The sequence below is a fragment of the Pinus tabuliformis genome, chromosome J (assembly GCF_031772625.1).
Source record: "Pinus tabuliformis cultivar Carrire ecotype Pingquan chromosome J, CPIR1, whole genome shotgun sequence".
Lineage (NCBI taxonomy): Eukaryota > Viridiplantae > Streptophyta > Pinopsida > Pinales > Pinaceae > Pinus > Pinus tabuliformis.
In genome coordinates, this window is record NC_142295.1 from 729,609,668 (window position 1) to 729,629,386 (window position 19,719).

At 39.8% G+C, this 19,719-nt stretch overlaps 1 protein-coding gene across 2 annotated transcripts in view; it reads left to right on the forward strand.

Moving 5' to 3' along the window:
• LOC149228808 (uncharacterized) overlaps positions 1–19,719 on the forward strand; it is a 235,008-nt gene that overhangs the window by 158,746 nt on the left and 56,543 nt on the right. For both annotated transcript variants that reach the window (XM_089378372.1, XM_089378373.1), the window contains exons 12-16: positions 8,353–8,408; positions 8,558–8,596; positions 8,756–8,900; positions 14,141–14,322; positions 14,425–14,492. In XM_089378372.1, the coding sequence (XP_089234498.1) occupies positions 8,353–8,408; positions 8,558–8,596; positions 8,756–8,900; positions 14,141–14,322; positions 14,425–14,492 (490 nt within the window). The remainder of the gene's footprint in view (positions 1–8,352; positions 8,409–8,557; positions 8,597–8,755; positions 8,901–14,140; positions 14,323–14,424; positions 14,493–19,719) is intronic.

The window sequence follows — 19,719 nt, forward strand, 5'->3', positions numbered from 1 at the left end:
ACTATCTCTGCCATCAGTACCTTGCATTGCTTTGCTGAACCATGAAGAAGAAGAATTGATCGAGAATGTCTGATACCATTCTCTATTGACCCGAAGTTAGTTCCATATGAAGAGAGTGTGTCATACCACTCTTATTGATCCCAGATCAGTTCCAAGAGAGTGAGTCATATCACTCTTATTGACCCGAGGTCAGTTCTAATTGATCCCAGATCAATATCAAGAGAGAGTATTTCAAACCACTCATACTGATCCCAAATCAATTTCATTGATCCCAGATCAATGGAGCTCATCCTAGCATAGGGAGTACGGTAGATACAACGATGCATCCGTCGATAGTACTACTATGGTCCCTAACCCCATTTCCCTGCTCATTAGCCAGATGAGAGGTACTTCCCATGAGTCCCAGACTGCATGGGTAGGATGCGTCGACAGGAGAACCACTTATCTTGTCCATAAGTCGCCACGGGGTATCACAGGGGAAGGCTGAACCATTCACTCTGTACACAACGTGCCATTTGGGGAGGGTGATTCACCCTATGGTCTCTTGTTGTTCCAAGAAGTAGCGAAGCCCCCTGGAGCTCCGAGAGCTCAATGCATGCATCATGCAGGATCCTCATAAGAGGGTCTCACAACGACTGCAAGTTGTTCGGGAAAGTCACAAATTTGATCTTTCCCCGGGGCTTTGATAGAATGTTTGCGACCTGTACATCAGTCTCAATGCGATGGAGCCTCCTCACTCATCGATGTACCATATCCCAGATAAGGTAGTATCTGATGTCTGTAAGGCTGAACCATTCACTCTGTACACAATGTGCCATTTGGGGAGGGTGATTCACCCTATGGTCTCTTGTTGTTCCAAGAAGTACCGAAGCCCCCCGTAGCTCCGAGAGCTCAATGCATGCATTGTGCAGGATCCTCATAAGAGGGTCTCACAACGACTGCAAGTTGTTCGGGAAAGTCACAAATTTGACCTTTCCCCGGGGCTTTGATAGAATGCTTGCGACCTGTACATCAATCTCAATGCGATGGAGCCTCCTCGCTCATCGATGTACCATATCCCAGATAAGGTAGTATCTGATGTCTATAATATATATGTTGGAGCAATCATAGAATACGAGATTGCTCAATAATCAAATCCCCCTCTGGTTGACACAAAAGATCACGATGGTATCCATCATGTGTACAAACAACTCACTGAAGAGCTTCCGCAACTAGGCAGCTTCACACAAGGTCATACTCGTAGTTATGAATTCAGTCTTAGCGGTGCTTATAGCAACCGACTTCTGCTTCCTGCTCAACTAGGATATCGAGCAGAACCCAAGGAGAGTCAGCACCCAGAAGTTCTCTTGCGATCCTTCACACTGCCTGCCTAGTCAGCATTCGAATAATCATGCAGCTTCATATTTTCGGCAGTGTATCTCAATCCATGAGAGATTGTGCCCCAAAGATATCTCAGAAGTTTCTTAGCACAGATTTAGTGAGGCTCAACCATATATGAGCTCATCATGCTAACTGCAAAACATATATCTGGATGGAAGTTCACCAAGAACATTAATGCAAATGAGTTTATGAAACTCAAAGGAATTTCCCAAAACAAGGCCGTCATCCCTACCACATAACTTCTGAAGTTAAGATCCATCGAGGTAGTCACGGGCTTGCAGCTTACCATTCCAAATCTGGAATCCAACTCCCTCTTACTTTTGCAAACAAGAGGGTATGCACCTGTCAGAAAGAGGTCGTGCTCATAAGGTGCCAGTATGAGAGGTCTATCATCCACAACCTTCAAGTAATGGTTTGGATCGACTTCACTCCTAGTGAATCTCAGCTTCATCAGATAGCTATCAGTCCTCTCATAATAAGTCCCATTTACCATGTTGTACCGTGTTGTTGTCCTAATGAGTTTGCAACCATGCTAATGCTTCTGTCCCATTGTAGCCTTGCTGTACCATGTCATAGCTTGCTGTCCTATTGCTTTCTCCACCAAGTATCATAGCCTTGCTGTCCCATTTGCTTTCTCCACCAAGTGACCTTGCTGTCCCATGTATCTAGCTGCCAACACACCATACAAACGCTGCTCCAAACAGTTTATATATTGTTGTTCGTGATTGTTCTGGTTAGGGCACTAGGGCAGCCCTAAACTCCTCACACAGTCCTTGAACAACCCTCTGGAAAACTGCGGCACACCCTCATGAGACACCTCCCCTAGCACGTTGCTGTTTTGGGCATGTTTGAGCCCTCAACCTCTCCACGTTGTCCCTGTTTTGAGGTGGTTAGGACTGCGGCCTACCACATTCCCACGCTGTCACCTATAGCCCACTCAAGACAAGCTTCCCTTACCTTTTCGTTGCCCCAAATAGACCTGTGATCACCCTTCTTCAACTCGGCCTCCAAGCTCAGCTCCTTGACCCTCTAACAACAACTCGGTTAGCCTTGAACCAGACCTTAACTCCCTCGCTGCCTTGGCCTCTTCTTGTAGCATCATACACTGCCCTTTCTTGCAGCCAAGACACCTCAATAGACCTGCGTCTAGGGCTTGAACAGACTTGCAGTTAGGGCTGGGCAAACCTGTGGTTGGGGCAGATTTAGGACAACGTTAGGGCTGCTTTAGGATTGCGGCTAGGGCTTGTTAAGACCTCCTCCATAGCTACGTTACACTTCTTCCATGAGCTCCTTTAGGTCAATGTAGATCCTTTCCATAGATTCGCTGGCCTGTCTTCTTTGCTGTGGCTAGGGCAACCTCCTTTCCTTCAACGTCTAGGGCTTCCACTCCTTGAACTCTCTTCCACTAAAACCCAAAACAAGTGGAGAGAAATCAAGAGTGAAGTGTGTGTAATGACCCTCATGTCATCTCCTTTTATACTAAAACGTTGAGCACATGTGGGTGTTATTTAGTTGCTGGCCAACCTTGAAGAATTATCTTGTAACACAAATAAATTCATAACTCCATGAATACTTATCAGAATCGGATGATCTTTAGATCAATGCTACACCTCTCCATGAGAGGGATCCAAGAAAAATATCAGCTGCCATAAATAAGATGACCCACATGGAGTTTGGCCCTAGTTGCCAATTTTAACAGTCACTGGTTGTTTAGCACGAGTTCTTCAGGTGAATAGCCCACCCTTTTTTCGGGGGACTTCGAGTGCCACCCTAGGAATGTTTTCTTCTTTTCTTCAGGAGGAGGATCACATTGTGATTCCCAGCAGTAGCATTCCCTTCCAGGTTGTGCATATTACTAGGGGACACAGTGGAGAGGAGGTCGAGTTCATTGGTGGTGCTTAGCAGTGGAGATTTGATGTGAGAATTCTTGGAGAGGAGGTTAGGGAGGGTTGTCAACATCTGGGAGAGTTTGGGAGTTGATTGAGCTTCTGGGTTGGCAGTGTGACTTTCGCACTACCTAGGCCAGCACAGAGGCAATGTGTGGGAGCTCATTTGGTGGGTAAAGTATCAGTCCTTGAGGCTGAGCTTTGCCGTGGAAGTTAGAAGAGATATTTGGAGTGATGTTTGCTTCTATTTCAGAGCTTGGAGGAGGAATTAGTGGTCATTCCTTGCAAGCCGTATTTCTAGCGCTGTTTGGAGGGCATGGGCCATAGAAGAGGTCGAATTTGGGAGGTCAAAATACGACCAAACCATTTCTGTGTTTTTCTGGGTTTTTGACAAGGATCCCAAATATAAAGTTTCAGAATTTTCTGAGCATCGGAGGTGGAATTTCTAGCTTTATCTTTGCAACAGACAGTGTAGAAATATCGAGATTTCACAGTGCCTTCGGGGGTCAATTTTGGGAAGTCCAAATCGGGCCAAACCATTTTTGGATTTTTGTGGGTTTTGGCCAAGGAGTTTGTGGCTGAAGTTTCATCACTTTCTAAGCACCAGAGGCGACGTTTCTTGCAGCTCCTTTCCAGCCAATAGTGGTAGTTACTAGGAGAAAACGTAGAGCATTAGAGGAGCAGTTCTTTCTAGCATTGAGATTATTATTTGACACCTAGGTTCTGTCAAGCTTTCCCTTGAGGCAAGCCCAGGTGCATTTTCCGCACTATTGTACTTGCTCCACTCCATTAATAAAATGGCTCAGCTGGTTCTCATTTCTATTATGTATTGAGCATTTTTTTTGTTTGTTTAATGAATTACATTTGCTTTTGTATATCACTGTTTGTTTAAGTTTGGAACATTACATATACAACCTCCTCTTAAGAATAACTCGACCCTCTTAATGATAGCCTTTGGTCACCAAATACTGGAAATTATGTAGAGGAATTTGGTCCTTGAGTTGGAGTATACCACAAATGATCACCATAGTGAATTCAACCTACGATTGTAGTAATAATTTCAACCCTTGATTTTCTAGCTCTGTCATAAAAGTCTTTGGCCTGCAAAGATATAAGAAACTCGACCTTAGATAACTAGATCTCATGGAGCTTAAATCGACCCTTGATAAATTCAAATTATTCCTTGGTGAAAGGAACATTGACTAAATTTTCTTTAAATATGCTATTTAGCCTTCAATAATTTTATGTGAGTTGTACAATTCGACATCCCTTGTGGCTGGTCATTCTCTCCCCAAATTTGCCTCGATTCCTTGAGAAATAATGGGAAACCCGCTTTTTTGCAATGATAAATATGCCGAAGAAAGCCTACCCAAATAAACTAGGAACACGACCTCCTCGCTTACTTAAATCATACTCGACCTTTGAATGTGTGAGAATTAAATCGGCCTTGTGTTAACAATAATTTTACCCACCAAATAAACCTTCACCCCACAAAGATAAGGATGAATGATGTTCGCTCTTGATTTCTATTAAGTTGACCATGACTTAGAGAGAAATGATGAGCTTTTGAAAAAAATAAAATAATTTGTTAAATTAGTTAAATTTCTCTTTGAGGAGTTTTATCGAACACTTGATATGCAACCTTGTTGAAGATAATAATCTGGGCATGGCCCTTCAATTATAATGTAGAGAAAAATAACTAGATCCAATAATGCGTGCAAATAAAAAAAATCTGATCTTTTGACAAGAACCCTCAGGTTGGTGGGATGCACAACTCTGATACCGCTGTAATATTCCTACTTGAAAAGCACAGTAAATATGCAGAGATGAAACTCAACACAACTGGGAAACAACTACAAAATAACTAGATGTAATTTTTACACTGGAAATAAGAAGCAAAATCGTTGAAGAATTTTATTAACCATGGAAAATGAGTACATTAGAGATAGAATGGTAGAACTTGGGCTTGCCAAGCTAAGAAAAACCCAAAAATGAAATGTTGTTTCAAGTGGCAGAAATATTTGAATGCTATAGCAAGTGATCCAGTAAATAAACTGTTGTTGGCTGATGAATGGAACAAGGTTTTTTGCTCTGAAAAACTACCCAGAAAATTCAGAAAATTTTACCATGGGCTCCTCTCCCCAAACCCAAAAAACCTAGAAATGGTTTGCGCTGATTCTAGGTAGTGAAATTGACCCCCATAAGTGGGAGTGGCCCAATTGACCAGCTGGTTCGAAGCTCTGCCCAACTCAGCGCCAGAAAATGGCTTGGATAAGTAAATAGCCTCCTAATTAATCTACTCCATTTTGATGCAACCTCTGAATTGTAACTGGAAATATTGCCCAAATTGGAGATCTGTGTGATCCCCGCCTTGATGCATAAATATGCTGCTGCAGATCTTCTCTCCAAAACGCCACTGAAGCACCGTGAGATTTCATCTCACGGATGAAATCTGCTCAAAGATTGTTGGGTTTTCGTCCAACACACTCATAATGGAAGCCCAAGGGTTTCTGTCCCTGGGCTTGCAGAAGCTAGGAACTTCGTTCTCCAACCACACTATAGCAAATAATCCATAAACCAGGTTGTCCCAAAATGATCTCCCCCTCCTTTTAAAGGCCCAATAGATAGCTCTCCAATCTTCTAGAAGTATTTTTACTTTATTATCCTTCTAGAAGTTACTTTTTTCTTTTCTCCTCAATTAGTCATATTCCCTTTCTTTTAATTAATTTCGTGACTAATTAAAGTCAATTTAATTTGTGGAAAATTGTAACCATACATTCTCTAGCTACTAGAGGTTACTTCTCAACATCCCATCCTGTAGATGTTCTCGTTCCAGTTCCAATGAGCTATTACACCAAGGTGTTCCATTAGATATTCCTCTCGGAATGCCGTATTAAGCGTAATTAATTGAGTTATGCTCAATGATAACATAAATAATAATAATTCAGTATAACCAAAAGCAACTGTACAAAACTACCCATGATGGTGGAAAACGCCAAGAGGACATCGTCGAACCACGTAAAACTCCTTAAAACATCCCCAGGGCCCATAATGACATAATCCTGCTTCCCTGACGTGGCCATCCTGTGCTATGGAAATCCATCCTGGCTATAATATAGAGAAAACTGAAATGGGGATATTACAGACTTACAATGCCAATCCATCTCGGATCATCCAAGAGCAAAATATATACCATGTATCTGAAATCTCCTTAAACACCCCAAACATAGTGTAAACACTCTGGGAGTACTTCAAAAAACTAATTATCATGATTAAGAGCTATCTTATTACGACGTAATTAGCCTTGTGTTGAAAGAGTCTAATATCCCGCCTTGATGTAAACAAAATATCCCTCGAGCCATTGCCTAGGCAAAGTTTGGTTCTCATCCATTGTGCTTCAAGAGCATTTTAAGACTAGTCTTCTTTCACTAGAGGATTTGCACCCTTGGTGATTCAACTATAGGGTAGTAGAGATGCTCCTATTTGGCCCTTTGTTCATCTAATGAGATTGCCTCAATGCATCCCTAAGGCTAATGAAGGTGTTGGTTTTTGGAGGACTTTTAGCTTCTTTGCTTCTAGTCATCTCCTACCTCCTAAATGGGAGATAAATAGGTTTGTTAGAAAATGACAATATTGGTCGTACATCTAAGTTTCTTGAATTGCCCCTCCAGTCTCAATCCTAAGATGATGTTGTATTGCGATCAATTCTTGTAGCTATGTGATGGCATTGGATTTCGCTTGGCCAATTTACAGTTTTCTCCGAGCAACTCTAAATCAAATGAAATTATCACATCTCACAGATGGAAATTATCTATCAGTTGTGCTATCTACAAGAGTTTGAGTTGGAGGAGCATCTTGTTTTCAGATGTCTCCTTTATTATGATATTAGCCGGATAATTCATTGTTTGTACTAAGGCTCACGAGGACTCTCATGCTCCCTTGTTTTGCTGCTCGGATTAGAGGTGCTTGGCTCTCTTCATTCATGATGTGATTGCACATATATCAATGATCTTATGAGGTTCATATATGCTGGACTCTATAAGACAAATTACGTTTTTCTTCTTGCCTATTTCAACTACAGGTGGTAAAAACCGCCATCCAAAGGCCCCTATCTTGGATACACACGGTACTAGAGCGCTATGGCCTCACACTTCCTTTTGCTTGTTTCCTGGTAGAATTATTTCCATGAAGCCATAGAGGAGTACTAAGGTTCAACGTGGATCAACCAACCAACCCTTATTGCATGCCCAAACTTCCATCACTAGTTTCTTTTCAGCAGCCTCTAGTGTTGGGAGAACTTCTATTCACTATTTGACTTTCTCCTAGGATCACCCAAACCAAACCCTCTTGGCCTCAGGTAACACTCTAATGACATTTTATAGGCAGTGCATAGGCACCTTGCAAGTCGTTGATGCAGAAGCAAATGCTTTATCTTCATCGTCTATTTCCATGGTGGTTGATGCAGCAATTAATGTTTGATCTTCCTCTCCTTCTACGTTTCTACCTAATGATGAGTGGTTTCTTCTCATTTTGCTATATCTTTATACTTTCAGACTCATTTGTCTTTTATCCTTATTCTTCTAGTTTTCATGAGCAGCATTGCCACTCTGACAATATATTAGTAGTTGTACTTTTGGGTCCCATTGACCTACTCTTTGGTCATTTAATAAAATTATTTTATACTATGTTATGGCACAAGCAATTCTGCCATGCAGGATAGCTTTGAGGCCACACAAAGATATGGTTATTTTCTGCAAAATGCATTTGGAGTTATGATTCTTGCAGAACTCCACTATGATGGTAGAATTGGGAGACATCTTGGTCCATTTCAATGATTGTGAAGAACTAAAAGGGATTTGGAATTTATATGTTAGTCCATGCTTGTTAATATTAGTATTGACTATTAGCAAATATACTAACCCCGTGGAAATTGATACATAGAGGCACAATGTCAAGCTGGTCCAATTTTCTGTTGAATTGGAGCTTTCAAGGGACAAACAACTAATATATGCATCATACTCCTTTATTCAAACTATTTTTCTGAGCCTTTGAAACTATTTTAACACTTGGTGTCCATTATGCACAGAATTCAATTGGTGGAAAGTCAGAGTTTTCTGGTGGTCATGTCAATTCTTCAATGATGTGAGATGCTACTTCTTGTAATCAAAATCTTTTTCTCCTGATTAAATTTGATTGTCATTTTCTTTAGCAGCCTGTCATTCTGTATTGTTAGTTTTTCCAGATATTCTCTTTTTTCATGTGAAATATCTAAGGATCTAATTAATTATCAGGACGGAAGATGGAGTGCAAGGAGCGCTTCTTCATCACAGGCATGTTTCCAACCTTTAACTGCTTATTGTTGTACTTTGTACTTACATAGGGTAAGACTGCTCTTGGTTCTGGGACAATCCTAGCTAATCTTTTCTTGAGGGGATCATCTCTATAATGATTCCTTATCTAGTTTCGTTCTTCGGTGTTTATGGTTATAGGACAGCAAAAGATCTTCCTCCAGTGACATTTGCTATAGCATCCCAGCAAACAAGTGATGTTAGTGTGTCTGTATGCCCCTGCTTTTCAATTTCAGGAAGCAACTCCAAGTTCTCAGCTAGAGACATGTGGTCTCAAATTAAAGAGGTCAGATAGTAATAACAATGTTTAATGCGTTTCCCTGTTATCTCATCTTTCAAATGTCTTTCTTTATAAATATTTTAATGTTTAAGAGAAGAAAATACATTGTACAATCTATCTGTAATTGGGAGAAGGGGATGCTGCTTTTGAATTGCTGTTTGTTAGTTAAATTGCAGTTAGAGTTTTTTCCTCTTGGAAAAAAATCTTAACTTTCTTCATTGACATAATGACTCAAATTACATTTTGCTGATGCATAGTTGAAAGTATGCATTCTTGAAAGAACCTTCAGATAGATTTTCTGTGACCATCTAGAACAGGAGAGGCAAAAGACTCCCTGAGAGTAGAAAAAGTGACAATTTTCACATTGTTCATGAAAATGAGCTGATCCAAAAAGAGCTGGTCCGAAGTGTTCAGTGGTTCACCCTCTTTATGAGTGACAGCATAAATATATACATATGGTTGTGAAAATTCCTCAAACCTGGAAATCCCTACTGCAGAAACTAATGATATTTCTCCTACTTGTTAGATGAACAAGTTATTTGTAGTTTCCTACGGCAAACATCGAAATACATGCACTGTAGTCTACGCCATTTAAATAATATGCCGAAACAAGAAACTGAACAATAGAGAAAGATACAACACAAATGCCACAGTTGTTTTTGGAGAAATGTCCCCGGAAAAACCCAATGCAGGAAAACCGGTGCAACAGATTTGAGGGTTTTTATTATTAAGCAGAAATTATTTTTGAATACAACCTCTTGATGCATCGTTGGCAATCCAATACAAAGAATATCACTCGGCAGAAGAAATTAGTGCGATTACCTCACTCTAGACAGCATATTCGGCTAATCCGGTCGCTGAACCAATGACTCCTCGGCTACTTCTGCGCTGCCCCTGCATGGGCCTCTGTCAGCCTCTAAGGCACTACGTCACCTTTGCTGGGAATCAATTTGCTATTTGGAGCTGATTCTGGCCCTCTCGGCTCAGAACGTCCAACTCTCCAGCGAATTCGGACCTCTATGTGGAAGGCTCCTATGTTGCTCTGAGTGGGTCCTGCATGAGCCCTTCCTATCTCTGCGTCACCCTCTCTGGCCTCTACGCTGCCTCCTCTGTATCTCTCTGCCTCTCTGCTGAGTATTCTTTGCTTCGGAGAAGATCTTCTAGCCAAAACTCTCTATGCCCCTCTCTGCATGATCACTACAAATCATTGCGTTGCCTCTCGCTTCAACAATTCGATCTAACTGATCAATTCTCTGTGTATCTTCCAAATGGCCCTCAAGCTTCCTTAAATAATCTTCTCGTTGACATTCAACGACCCAGATTAGAAGCTAATCAATGGTTAAGATCATTTCTGCTTGATCCTCGTCTTCTTCTAGAAGTTACACCCACAGTTAGATTAATATCCATTAATTATGTTAATTTTCTAAGCTTAGACTTAGGGTCCCATTAAAAATAATTAATTATTTTAATAAAACTGTTTCCAGGTGGAATTTCCCAAAACTTTTTCTGGGTTCTTTGGAATACATGTGCCCAAGCCTCCCTGCAAAATTTGAGACTTAGAGCACATATGATGCTACCAGAAATCAACACTCCCTCTTAGCGAAGAATGTGCTCTAGCAATGCCTCCCACTGAAGCATCACCCTGACTTCATAACATCGGCCTCTGCACTGCTGATGTTTGACATGCTGTCCGCCAGGTACTGAAGAGACAATGAAATTTGAAACAAACTAAAAAATACTTTGCCATTTTAGTCTTCCTATCAACCACTGCCATTTCAAAGCTAAATGTGCCACGCACCATCCTCTGAACACAAGTGAAGAATCCATCCATGACATCAACATCAAATAAGAACCCACAGGGGTAAGCAAATGCGGGGTTCAGGTAGATCTCTACACCATGAATGGGACGATGGAGTGTGTTGTTTCATCGTTCATCAATCACTGCCCATAGGAGGAGTTGTTTCTGAAACCCCTCATCTCCCTTATCATCATAGTAAGTCCGAATGGATTCTTTGGCCTTGTCCATGGCCTCATACAAGTAGGCCATTGCGAGCTTGTCACCATCAACTAATCGAAGAACCTTTACCAAAGGTTCAGTAATGCTGCACACTTCCTGCACTCCTGCCTAGAAGTATGAAACTAATTTGCATATGGCCTCTTCCTCTGGTTTGCGGCTAAATGCCAAAGCATGTCACTGATTTGAAAGAAACATTCTCTTCACATCCCACATAGAGTTCAAGAGGGATTGAAGAGATATGAAACTGGTGGCAAACTGTATAATGGCGGGGCGCACCAACTCCTTGTTGTTGGTGAATGTTCTCATCAAATGAAGCACAAATGCATAATTATATATAAATTTTGTAATGTTTTTTGATGAGTCAACAATATCTGTGACAATTGGAATTTTTCTTATGTCCTCCAGCATCAAATCAATGCAATGTGCAGCCCAAGGTATCCAAAATAAAGTAGGATGTCTCTCCATAAGCATCTTTCCAGTAGCAACATAATTTGCAGCATTGTCTGTTATGACTTGGACAACATGTTCTAGACCTACCTCCAAAATAAACACATCCAACAAATCACATAATAATTTTGCATCTTTGATATGTGTAGATGCATCAACAGATTTCATAAACATTGTCCCCTTGGGACAATTAACCAAGAAGTTTATAAGGCTTCTCCCCTTTTGATTGGTTCAACCATCTGACATCACAGTGCATCCTGTGTGTTGCCATGATGCCCTAAAATCCTCCAATTTTTTGGTGCAGTCAACTTTTTCATCTTGAAGAATGTAACCTCTAAAGTCATCATAAGAAGGGACTTTGTACCCTGGGTCAACAATTGCAATAGCATCAACAGCAAGCTGGAAAAATGGATTATTCCTTGCAAAGCTGAAAGGAATATCACTCCAAAGAAGAAACTTGCCCAACAACTTGTCAGTTTTTTCTTTCTCCTTTTCTTTAAGTATTGAAGAGATAGATGGTTGTGAACAAGCCGTGGTTCTAGGAACAAAATATGATGAGGCAGCAACAAGGTTGGTTGTAGATATTGATGCTGAAGTAGAATCAGTGCCACTCTCATATTCACCTCCTAACACTCTATTCCCTGCTAGTTGAGTCCTCATCGCTGACTTGGACTGTTTGGTTTGTTCTATTTCTTCCAATGATTTGAGGGCTCTTCGAATAATTTTTGGATTTGTATTGGTGCAAGGCCCTACCTCATGTCCAGGGATTCGTGCAAGGTGATACTTCAATCTATACACCCCCCCGTCATATGATGCCCACACAACTTGCAAGACAAGTTTGATCTGTCAAACCCTCCATCAAATTCACCAAATTCCCACAAAGGGTTCAATTTCCTTGGCATGTTTGTAACTTGGTTGAACTCTTGAGTTTTAATGTAAGATGAAGTTTGAAATTGAACCTAGGGCACAAGAAGAATTGCAAGTTAAAAAAATAAAAAATAAAATTTACATACAACACATGGAATTTTTGACCAAAAAAACCTCAACTCAAAGCAACAGTAATAGAAAAAATGCACATTCAAACCCAAACAAAAATGATGCAAAAAAATAGAGCACAAGAAGAAATGAAACTAATAAATCTAACAATCAAGTTTTTGCATTTTGTCCAAAATGAACCCTCTCCACTCTATGCAACAAAAATGAGAAAAAGAACACAATCAAAGCCACTCAAAAATTATTGATAATCAGTGGGTTATAGAAATCCAAGCAAAAACAAGAAAAAAAAAAAGGCTAAATTTGGTGCCCATGCCTAGAAACCACGCTTTGCTGAAGAAATTTGTTCCAATCTCGAATTTGTCTTGCTTGGGATGCTAAAATCTTTCGTTTTTCTCCTCCTCTGCCCTTGTAGTCGACTTCCTCTCCTCCTCAGCTCTCAAACAAGCCCGCTGTCTGCAAAAAATGACAAACAAAAACCCAAAAATCGCTTTAAAAACCCACTGCTCGGAGCACCCACGATTTTTTCACATCCGATTGCGATTTTTCCGCAATTTTTTGAAAATAAAAAAATCGCCGAAAACATCGACGATTAAATTGTTTGGGCAAAGGAATCGCGATATTCGCAACACTGATCGGATCACCCTCTAAAAACTGCTAAAAAAGGCAACTTTTCAGATTTGGCTAAAAAATGAATTCTGTGTATATTTCCACAAAGGGTGTCCAAACATATGATTAGATCATGCAAAAAATGACATTGCAAATTCACGTTGATCACACCTCCTAGGGTCTTCAATCTCCAATATGTACTCTGGATTCTACACGGCATCTGTAAGTTTGGGGCACCTGCTTTGATGGCCTCACCTGTCCACATGTACTTTTAATATATCTTCAGCATGCACTTGTGTGAAAATAACCCTTTTGAACTCTGTCCAACCATCTATCCCGAAATAGTAAATGCATGCAACCATGTGCCAAGTCTGAAAGTCAATGAACTGTTGTTGCTCTGTCAGTGAACCAACTAATCCACCCCATAATGTACTCACAAACCATTGATGCTGAATGGTGAACTCTGTAACAATGAGCTCACCTGGAATGATATCCATGAATAGTGAATTGTAGGCTAACAGTAGGATTTATAAGGTCCAATGCATTGTTAACAAGTGACATAGATACTTCCTAACTGATCAATCTTGCCACTCCTTGGGAGGTTTCATTAAGGAAGATTTTGAGTGATGATGATCTTCACATATCATGTCTGCTAATATCATGAGAACTCTCTTTTTATGTGCACTAGAAACAGTATCTGTATTAGATACAATACTTGTATCTGTATCCACATCCATATTTGTGTAACTTAGGTTTTGTGTTATCCACAACTATAATGGTTTACTTCCAATAAATGGGGAAGGATATTTGATCATTTTGTAGATTTGATATAAAGCTTCATGCATCTCTGTCTAGGGTCAACATTCCTATGTTAATTCCCGATATATATCTCTATAATTTTCCTTTAAATGAGTTTTTGGTTCTAAATTTTTAAAATGTGTCATATGTTTAATGGAATGCTTTCAGAATTCTCAGATATATAAAGTGGCATAAACACATGTTAAGCATTATGTCAAGTTTTTTCAGCTACCTGTTGTGCATGGCCAATAGTTCTCCGGGTTTTCAAGTTCTGTCAAGTAAACAGGGAACTTACCTGAGAACATATACATTCTTATAAAGGAATTGTAATGAAATAGCATAATTTAGAAGTTGAACTTACAGCTTATTTTTCTAATTTCAGCATGGGTCTTTTGATGAAAATACTTGTGGCACACCTTCACCTCCTTCAGAACAGGGCACTTCAATTGGTGCTGCTGTTGCAGCTTCGGTAGTAGTTCCACCTCATGGAGAAAACATTGTTACATTTGCATTAGCATGGGACAATCCTGAAGTCAGCTTTCCTAGTGGAAAATCATATAAAAGGTAAGCAGATGAATGTCTTGGATACTATTGAAGGAAGCATACGGGAAAAAGTTCCTCTAAAATATCTTGCAAGATTCACTTTATTTGCTTATCTAATGGCAGACGCTATACAAAATTTTATGGCGCTGACGGAAATGCAGCAACAAAACTTGTCCGGGATGCCCTCATTGGTAATTTTTGCTATTTTATAAATTGATTTGCATGCTGCACCAGTATTCTGTATTGGGAAACATTTGGTAGGAACCTTCAATTCATGCCCAGGCTTATGTGTTTTGGACTTACAGAAACTACTACTTGTATTTTTTGATCTTGTTTTGTAAATGTTGTTTTTGTTCTTCGAAGTGTGGAATGCAATAAAGTGACATAATCTAATGCTTTTTACCTATTTGTCTTTGGTCCTCACTAAGGAAAAAGCATTTGATATTATCTGATATCATCTAATATATTTTACCTTTCTATATTTGGTCTTGAACAACAAAAAGGAGTTTCATATTTACTGAATTATTGAAGTTTAGCTGAAAGTGGGGGTATTGGGGAGGACACTTGACAGCATAATTTGATATTGACTTGGTCAAGGTTAACTCAGTTAGGGGAGATAGAGTGAAGCTTTAGATGGCAATTTATGTTGTATGCGGAGTCTCTTCAGTGGTCACTGAGGGGATTTGTACTTTCAAGTAACTTTGCAAAGTATAGCTCACACTAACAATTTGTGGGGAGACTCTTTGGAACAAACAAAGTTCGTTCTTCAAGTTTAAATACTCCAGAAGACTTGGAATATGTAGATCTCCATTGAGAGATACAAGAATATATATTAAATGTATGAATAAAAATGATGATACAAATGAGAGTGAGGGTCCTGTATATATAGCCAGGTAAGTACCCTTTCACGAACGGTCATGTCTGTAGAGACATGCCTTTTCACTATTAATTATTAGTTAATTAATCATTGTTTATGTCTATTATTATTTATATTATTTTTACTGTTTTTATATATATTTTATTCATAACATTGCCTTCCTCTTCAAAAAGCTTTGTCCTCAAAGCTTACTGATGAAAGCTTAAACTTGACGGAAGCAGCAGCAGTGGGTCAAAGCCCAAGGAGGAGGATAATGCAGCCCTTGCATCGAAGGCATAGCAGGAGCAGCGGAGACGTAAGAAGGACGTCTTGAAGATCAAGTGTTTTAGGTGTGGTAGGAGGATAATGCAGCCCTTGCATCGAAGGCATAGCAGGAGCAGCGGAGACGTAAGAAGGACGTCTTGAAGATCAAGTGTTTTAGGTGTGGTGAGATGGCTCACTATGCTACTCAGTGTCCTCTCAAGAAGAAGGACAAGGATGAGAAGCACGATCCGAAGGCTGCACCCACAAAGATTGAAGAGGAGGAGTTCTCCATGACAACCGAGATACCTGTAGGAGGGCAGTGGGTTGATTTGGAGCTGTAGTTCGAAAGAGATACAGATGGGCAGGATCCTTGAGGAACGCACCTTTCGTATCAATTCCTTGTTACGGGAGCCTAGATCAGAAGTAGCAGGATGGACTAGTGTCAGATCGTGCCGAGGAGTGTTGGGGAGACAATTGCAGTGGCTAAGAGAGCCATAGACCGAACAACGCAGAGCATAGTTGGTAGCAGTGTAGATGGCACAGAGCAGAGGTCGGCAACAGTGCAGTAGATTCAGAGGGTTAGTGTAGAGACTAGCAGCAGCCAGGCTCCAACATTCACGTGGTATCATACTAAACACAGTTAGTTCAGTAATTTTGGATGTTTTTTTGCTGTTGATAGAGTAGTAGCAACAGTTTGTAGTGCAGTGGCAGTTGGCGGTGGTAATGCTAGCAGCAACACAAATGCAACACTTGAGAGGACACTGTAGTACGGATGTAGTTTTGACAGTGGCAGTGTTAGCAACAGAACAATTGCAACAATAATGTAGTAGTTGGTGAACAACATGTCAGACATCAACAGCGCAGAGGGCGATGCTTCAGAGTCAGAGCAATATGTAGCAACATATATTGCTAGAGCACATTCCTTGCTAAGAGGTAGTGTTGACTTGGGGTAGTATCGGATGTGCTCTAGGCCTCAAATTTTGTAGGGATGATTGGACACATGTATTTCAAAGAACCCATAAAGTGTTTTGAGAAATTCCACCCGGAAACAATTTTATTAGAATAATTAATACTTTTTAATGGGCCCTTAATTCCAAACTTAGGAAATTAAAAATATTAATGGGTATTAATCTAATTGTGGGTGTAACTTCTAGAAGAAGACGAGGATCAAGCTAAAATGATCTTAGCCATTGATTAGATTTTAAACTTGGCCGTTGAATGTCAATGAGAAGATTATTTAAGGAAGCTTGAGGGTCATTTGGAAAACACATCGAGAGATCAAGAGATCGAATTTCTGAATTGAGAAGTTCTTAGGAGGAAATCTTGATCGAGTAAATTTCTTGTAGTTGAGAGGCAAAGATAGCATCCAAAGAGAGAGATTTTCTCAGTTGGAGAATCATCAACAGAGAGAGGTAGAGAGTGATCCAGCGACTCTCATGCAGAAGCAGCGCAGAGGGTGAGAGAGAGTCCGAAATTTCACAGCAGAGTCAGTTTTAAAAGCTGGGAGGTTGAGAGCAGTGATTTTGGGCAGCAAATAGATCAGCTGGCTGGGTGATGCAGTGCTTAGAGGGGCTGACGCAGGGATTGCGTGAGGACTGCGCAGAGGCAGGACAAGGCCTGCTAGAGGCACCTCATCCAGTGTTCGGATGAGCCAGGATTTTTTTCAGTGATTGTGTGAGGTAATCTCACAAATCTTTCTGCCAGTATTTCTCTCTCTGTAACTGAATAAACCTTGAGGTATTCAGAGATGTATTCATAATTTGCTACTGCTTAATAATAATAAACCCTCAGATCTGTTGCATTGGTTTTCCCGCATATAAATTAATCAAGTGAAGGCTGCAGTGTATGCATTTCAATATTTTCCGTAGGAAAATGCAAATAACTTGTTCATGTAAATCTAACAAGTAGGAGAAATGTCATTAGTTGTTGTAGTAGGAATTCCAGTTTAAGAATTTTCACACACCTTCTGATGATGCCCGGACACACATCCTACCCATAGAGTCCGAAACTCATGGGAAGTACCTCTCATCGGGCCAATGAGTTGGGAAAAGCTGGTTAGGGACCATAGCACTACTGATGAATGCATCGTGTACTACCGTACTCCCTATGACTAGGATGCATGGTGTTCAACAACTTGATCTGGGATCAAGGACTGACTTTAGTCAGTGGAGAGTGGTATGATACACTCTTGATCACTTCTTCATTATTACTTCATGGTTCAACAGAGCAGAGCAGTGATGGTACAGAATGGCATGATGATGGATTGGCAGGTGGAATTCAACCTAGTTGAGAGGGAGTGTTAAAATTGGCAAGTAGGGCCAAATTCCACCTTAGGACAACTCATATGATGGAGATGATTATTGCATTGGATTCCTCTTTCAGAGAGGTACAATTTTGATATAAAGATCATCTCATTCTGACAAGCAAAAATGGAATTATGAATTTATTTCTCTTATGGAGAAATTGTCAAGGTTAGCTCCAATCAAATGTAGGCTCATGGAGCCCAAATAGGTGCGTCTCTTCACCCTCAACGAAGTGTATAAATAAGAAAGACCTTTTCCTCATTTGGTTATCATCTCATCACATCTTCTTCTCTCTATTGATTGGGTCGTACATTATTGGAGTCATCTCTTATTCTTCGCACGTGTGGCAGTGCCCTCTCTCTCTCTACTTCACATGTGTGGTAGGAGGCCGAGTTTTTTTGGGTGAAATAGGTTGCAGATTTCAGGGCGTAGACCAACGTTAACCTTGATTTTTGTGCCAAAAGTTCGATTTTAGGAGGCCACATTTATTGGCATAGAAATTGAGGTGTTTGGGGACAGTTTGACCAACATTGACTTCAGGTTGACTTTTGTTTTGACCGCAGAAAATTACAGCAGACTTTCTCTCTCCTTTGACTGGGTTTGACCAAAGAATTTGAGCTGATTTGAAGGCTGAATTGGACTGTTGTTTGGAGGATGTTTTGGGGCAGCTTTGACCACCATTGACTTTCTGGTTAGGGCTGATTTGACTGCTGATTTGGCAGATCTGTTTTGGACTTGTATTTGTACTCTCTCTGCTGAACTATTGAAGAATAATAAGAAGATTTGATCAAAGGGTTCCCCACATTGGGGTTTGTGCCTGACATGCACCACATCTTATGTCCTCTTGTCTTGGCTTGTCTTATGCATATGATTTTATGTTCTATTTGAATTTATTGTCAATGTTTATAAGTTATTGTGATTGCTACTGTATCATATGTGACTACGAATCTTGTACGTTGCCACACACGTTGCCACAATAACTAATTGCCCCATTGCCACAGAGCTTTGTCACCCTGTACAAGCAAATCTTTCGTCGTAGTCATTCCTCCACCAATTTTGTCGTATTACGCCCATTCATCTTGCCATGTTTCCCCGACTTTTGTTGTATTAGCCTGTTTTTTTTGAAAATGCCAAACACTGATGTCTCATCTCCCTAGCCACCATTCTGACTTTTCTGATTCGAAGAACAGTTCCATTCTAAATTGTCATAAACCTCCCATGTTGATTTGAAAATTGTGGTCACTGATTCATTATAGTCAATACTTTGATATGTAAATACAAGCGCTAAGTGTAAAAGTTAGTTATATGCATTGTGCAAAATAATTTATTAAAGGGAAATTTAATATTAAAGATATTGTGGAAAGGAGATATATATATATATATATATATATATATGTATGTATATATATATATATATAATTTTGAAAGTTTACAAGGTATAAGGAAGCAAAATGATAAACTTTCCCGAAAATAATAATAATATAGAATCCATTAAAAAAATACAAAAATATGGAAACTAGCAACGAAAGATGTTTAGAAACCTTACCCAACTATGCTAAAGTGCTATTTAAAATTAAGGGAACTCTCATAGGGAAAGATGTTACTATCTCTATCTCGCCAGCCAAAGATAAAATTATATAAAACCTAAAATCGCAAACCAATTAATGATCCTCGAGTCAAATATAAGCGAAAAATTAGATTGTTATAACAACAAAAAATATGACATAACCAATTTACAATTAAACATTGGAGATTATACATTTGTATCACAATTCTCAGTTCAAACCCTATGGAGCGATTAAGGTGACATTATTTTATATTCACCCTGGATGGAAACCCTAGGTTCCTTCATCTTGAATATGAAGAAGTTTTTGATATTTTCTTACAAAAGGAAAAATATAATGCTACAAGATGTTACACTGAAGCTGAATTCAGTAATACTAGAAGACATACTAGATATCTCAAATGTAATTTTTCAAGAAGGTAAACAAGTAT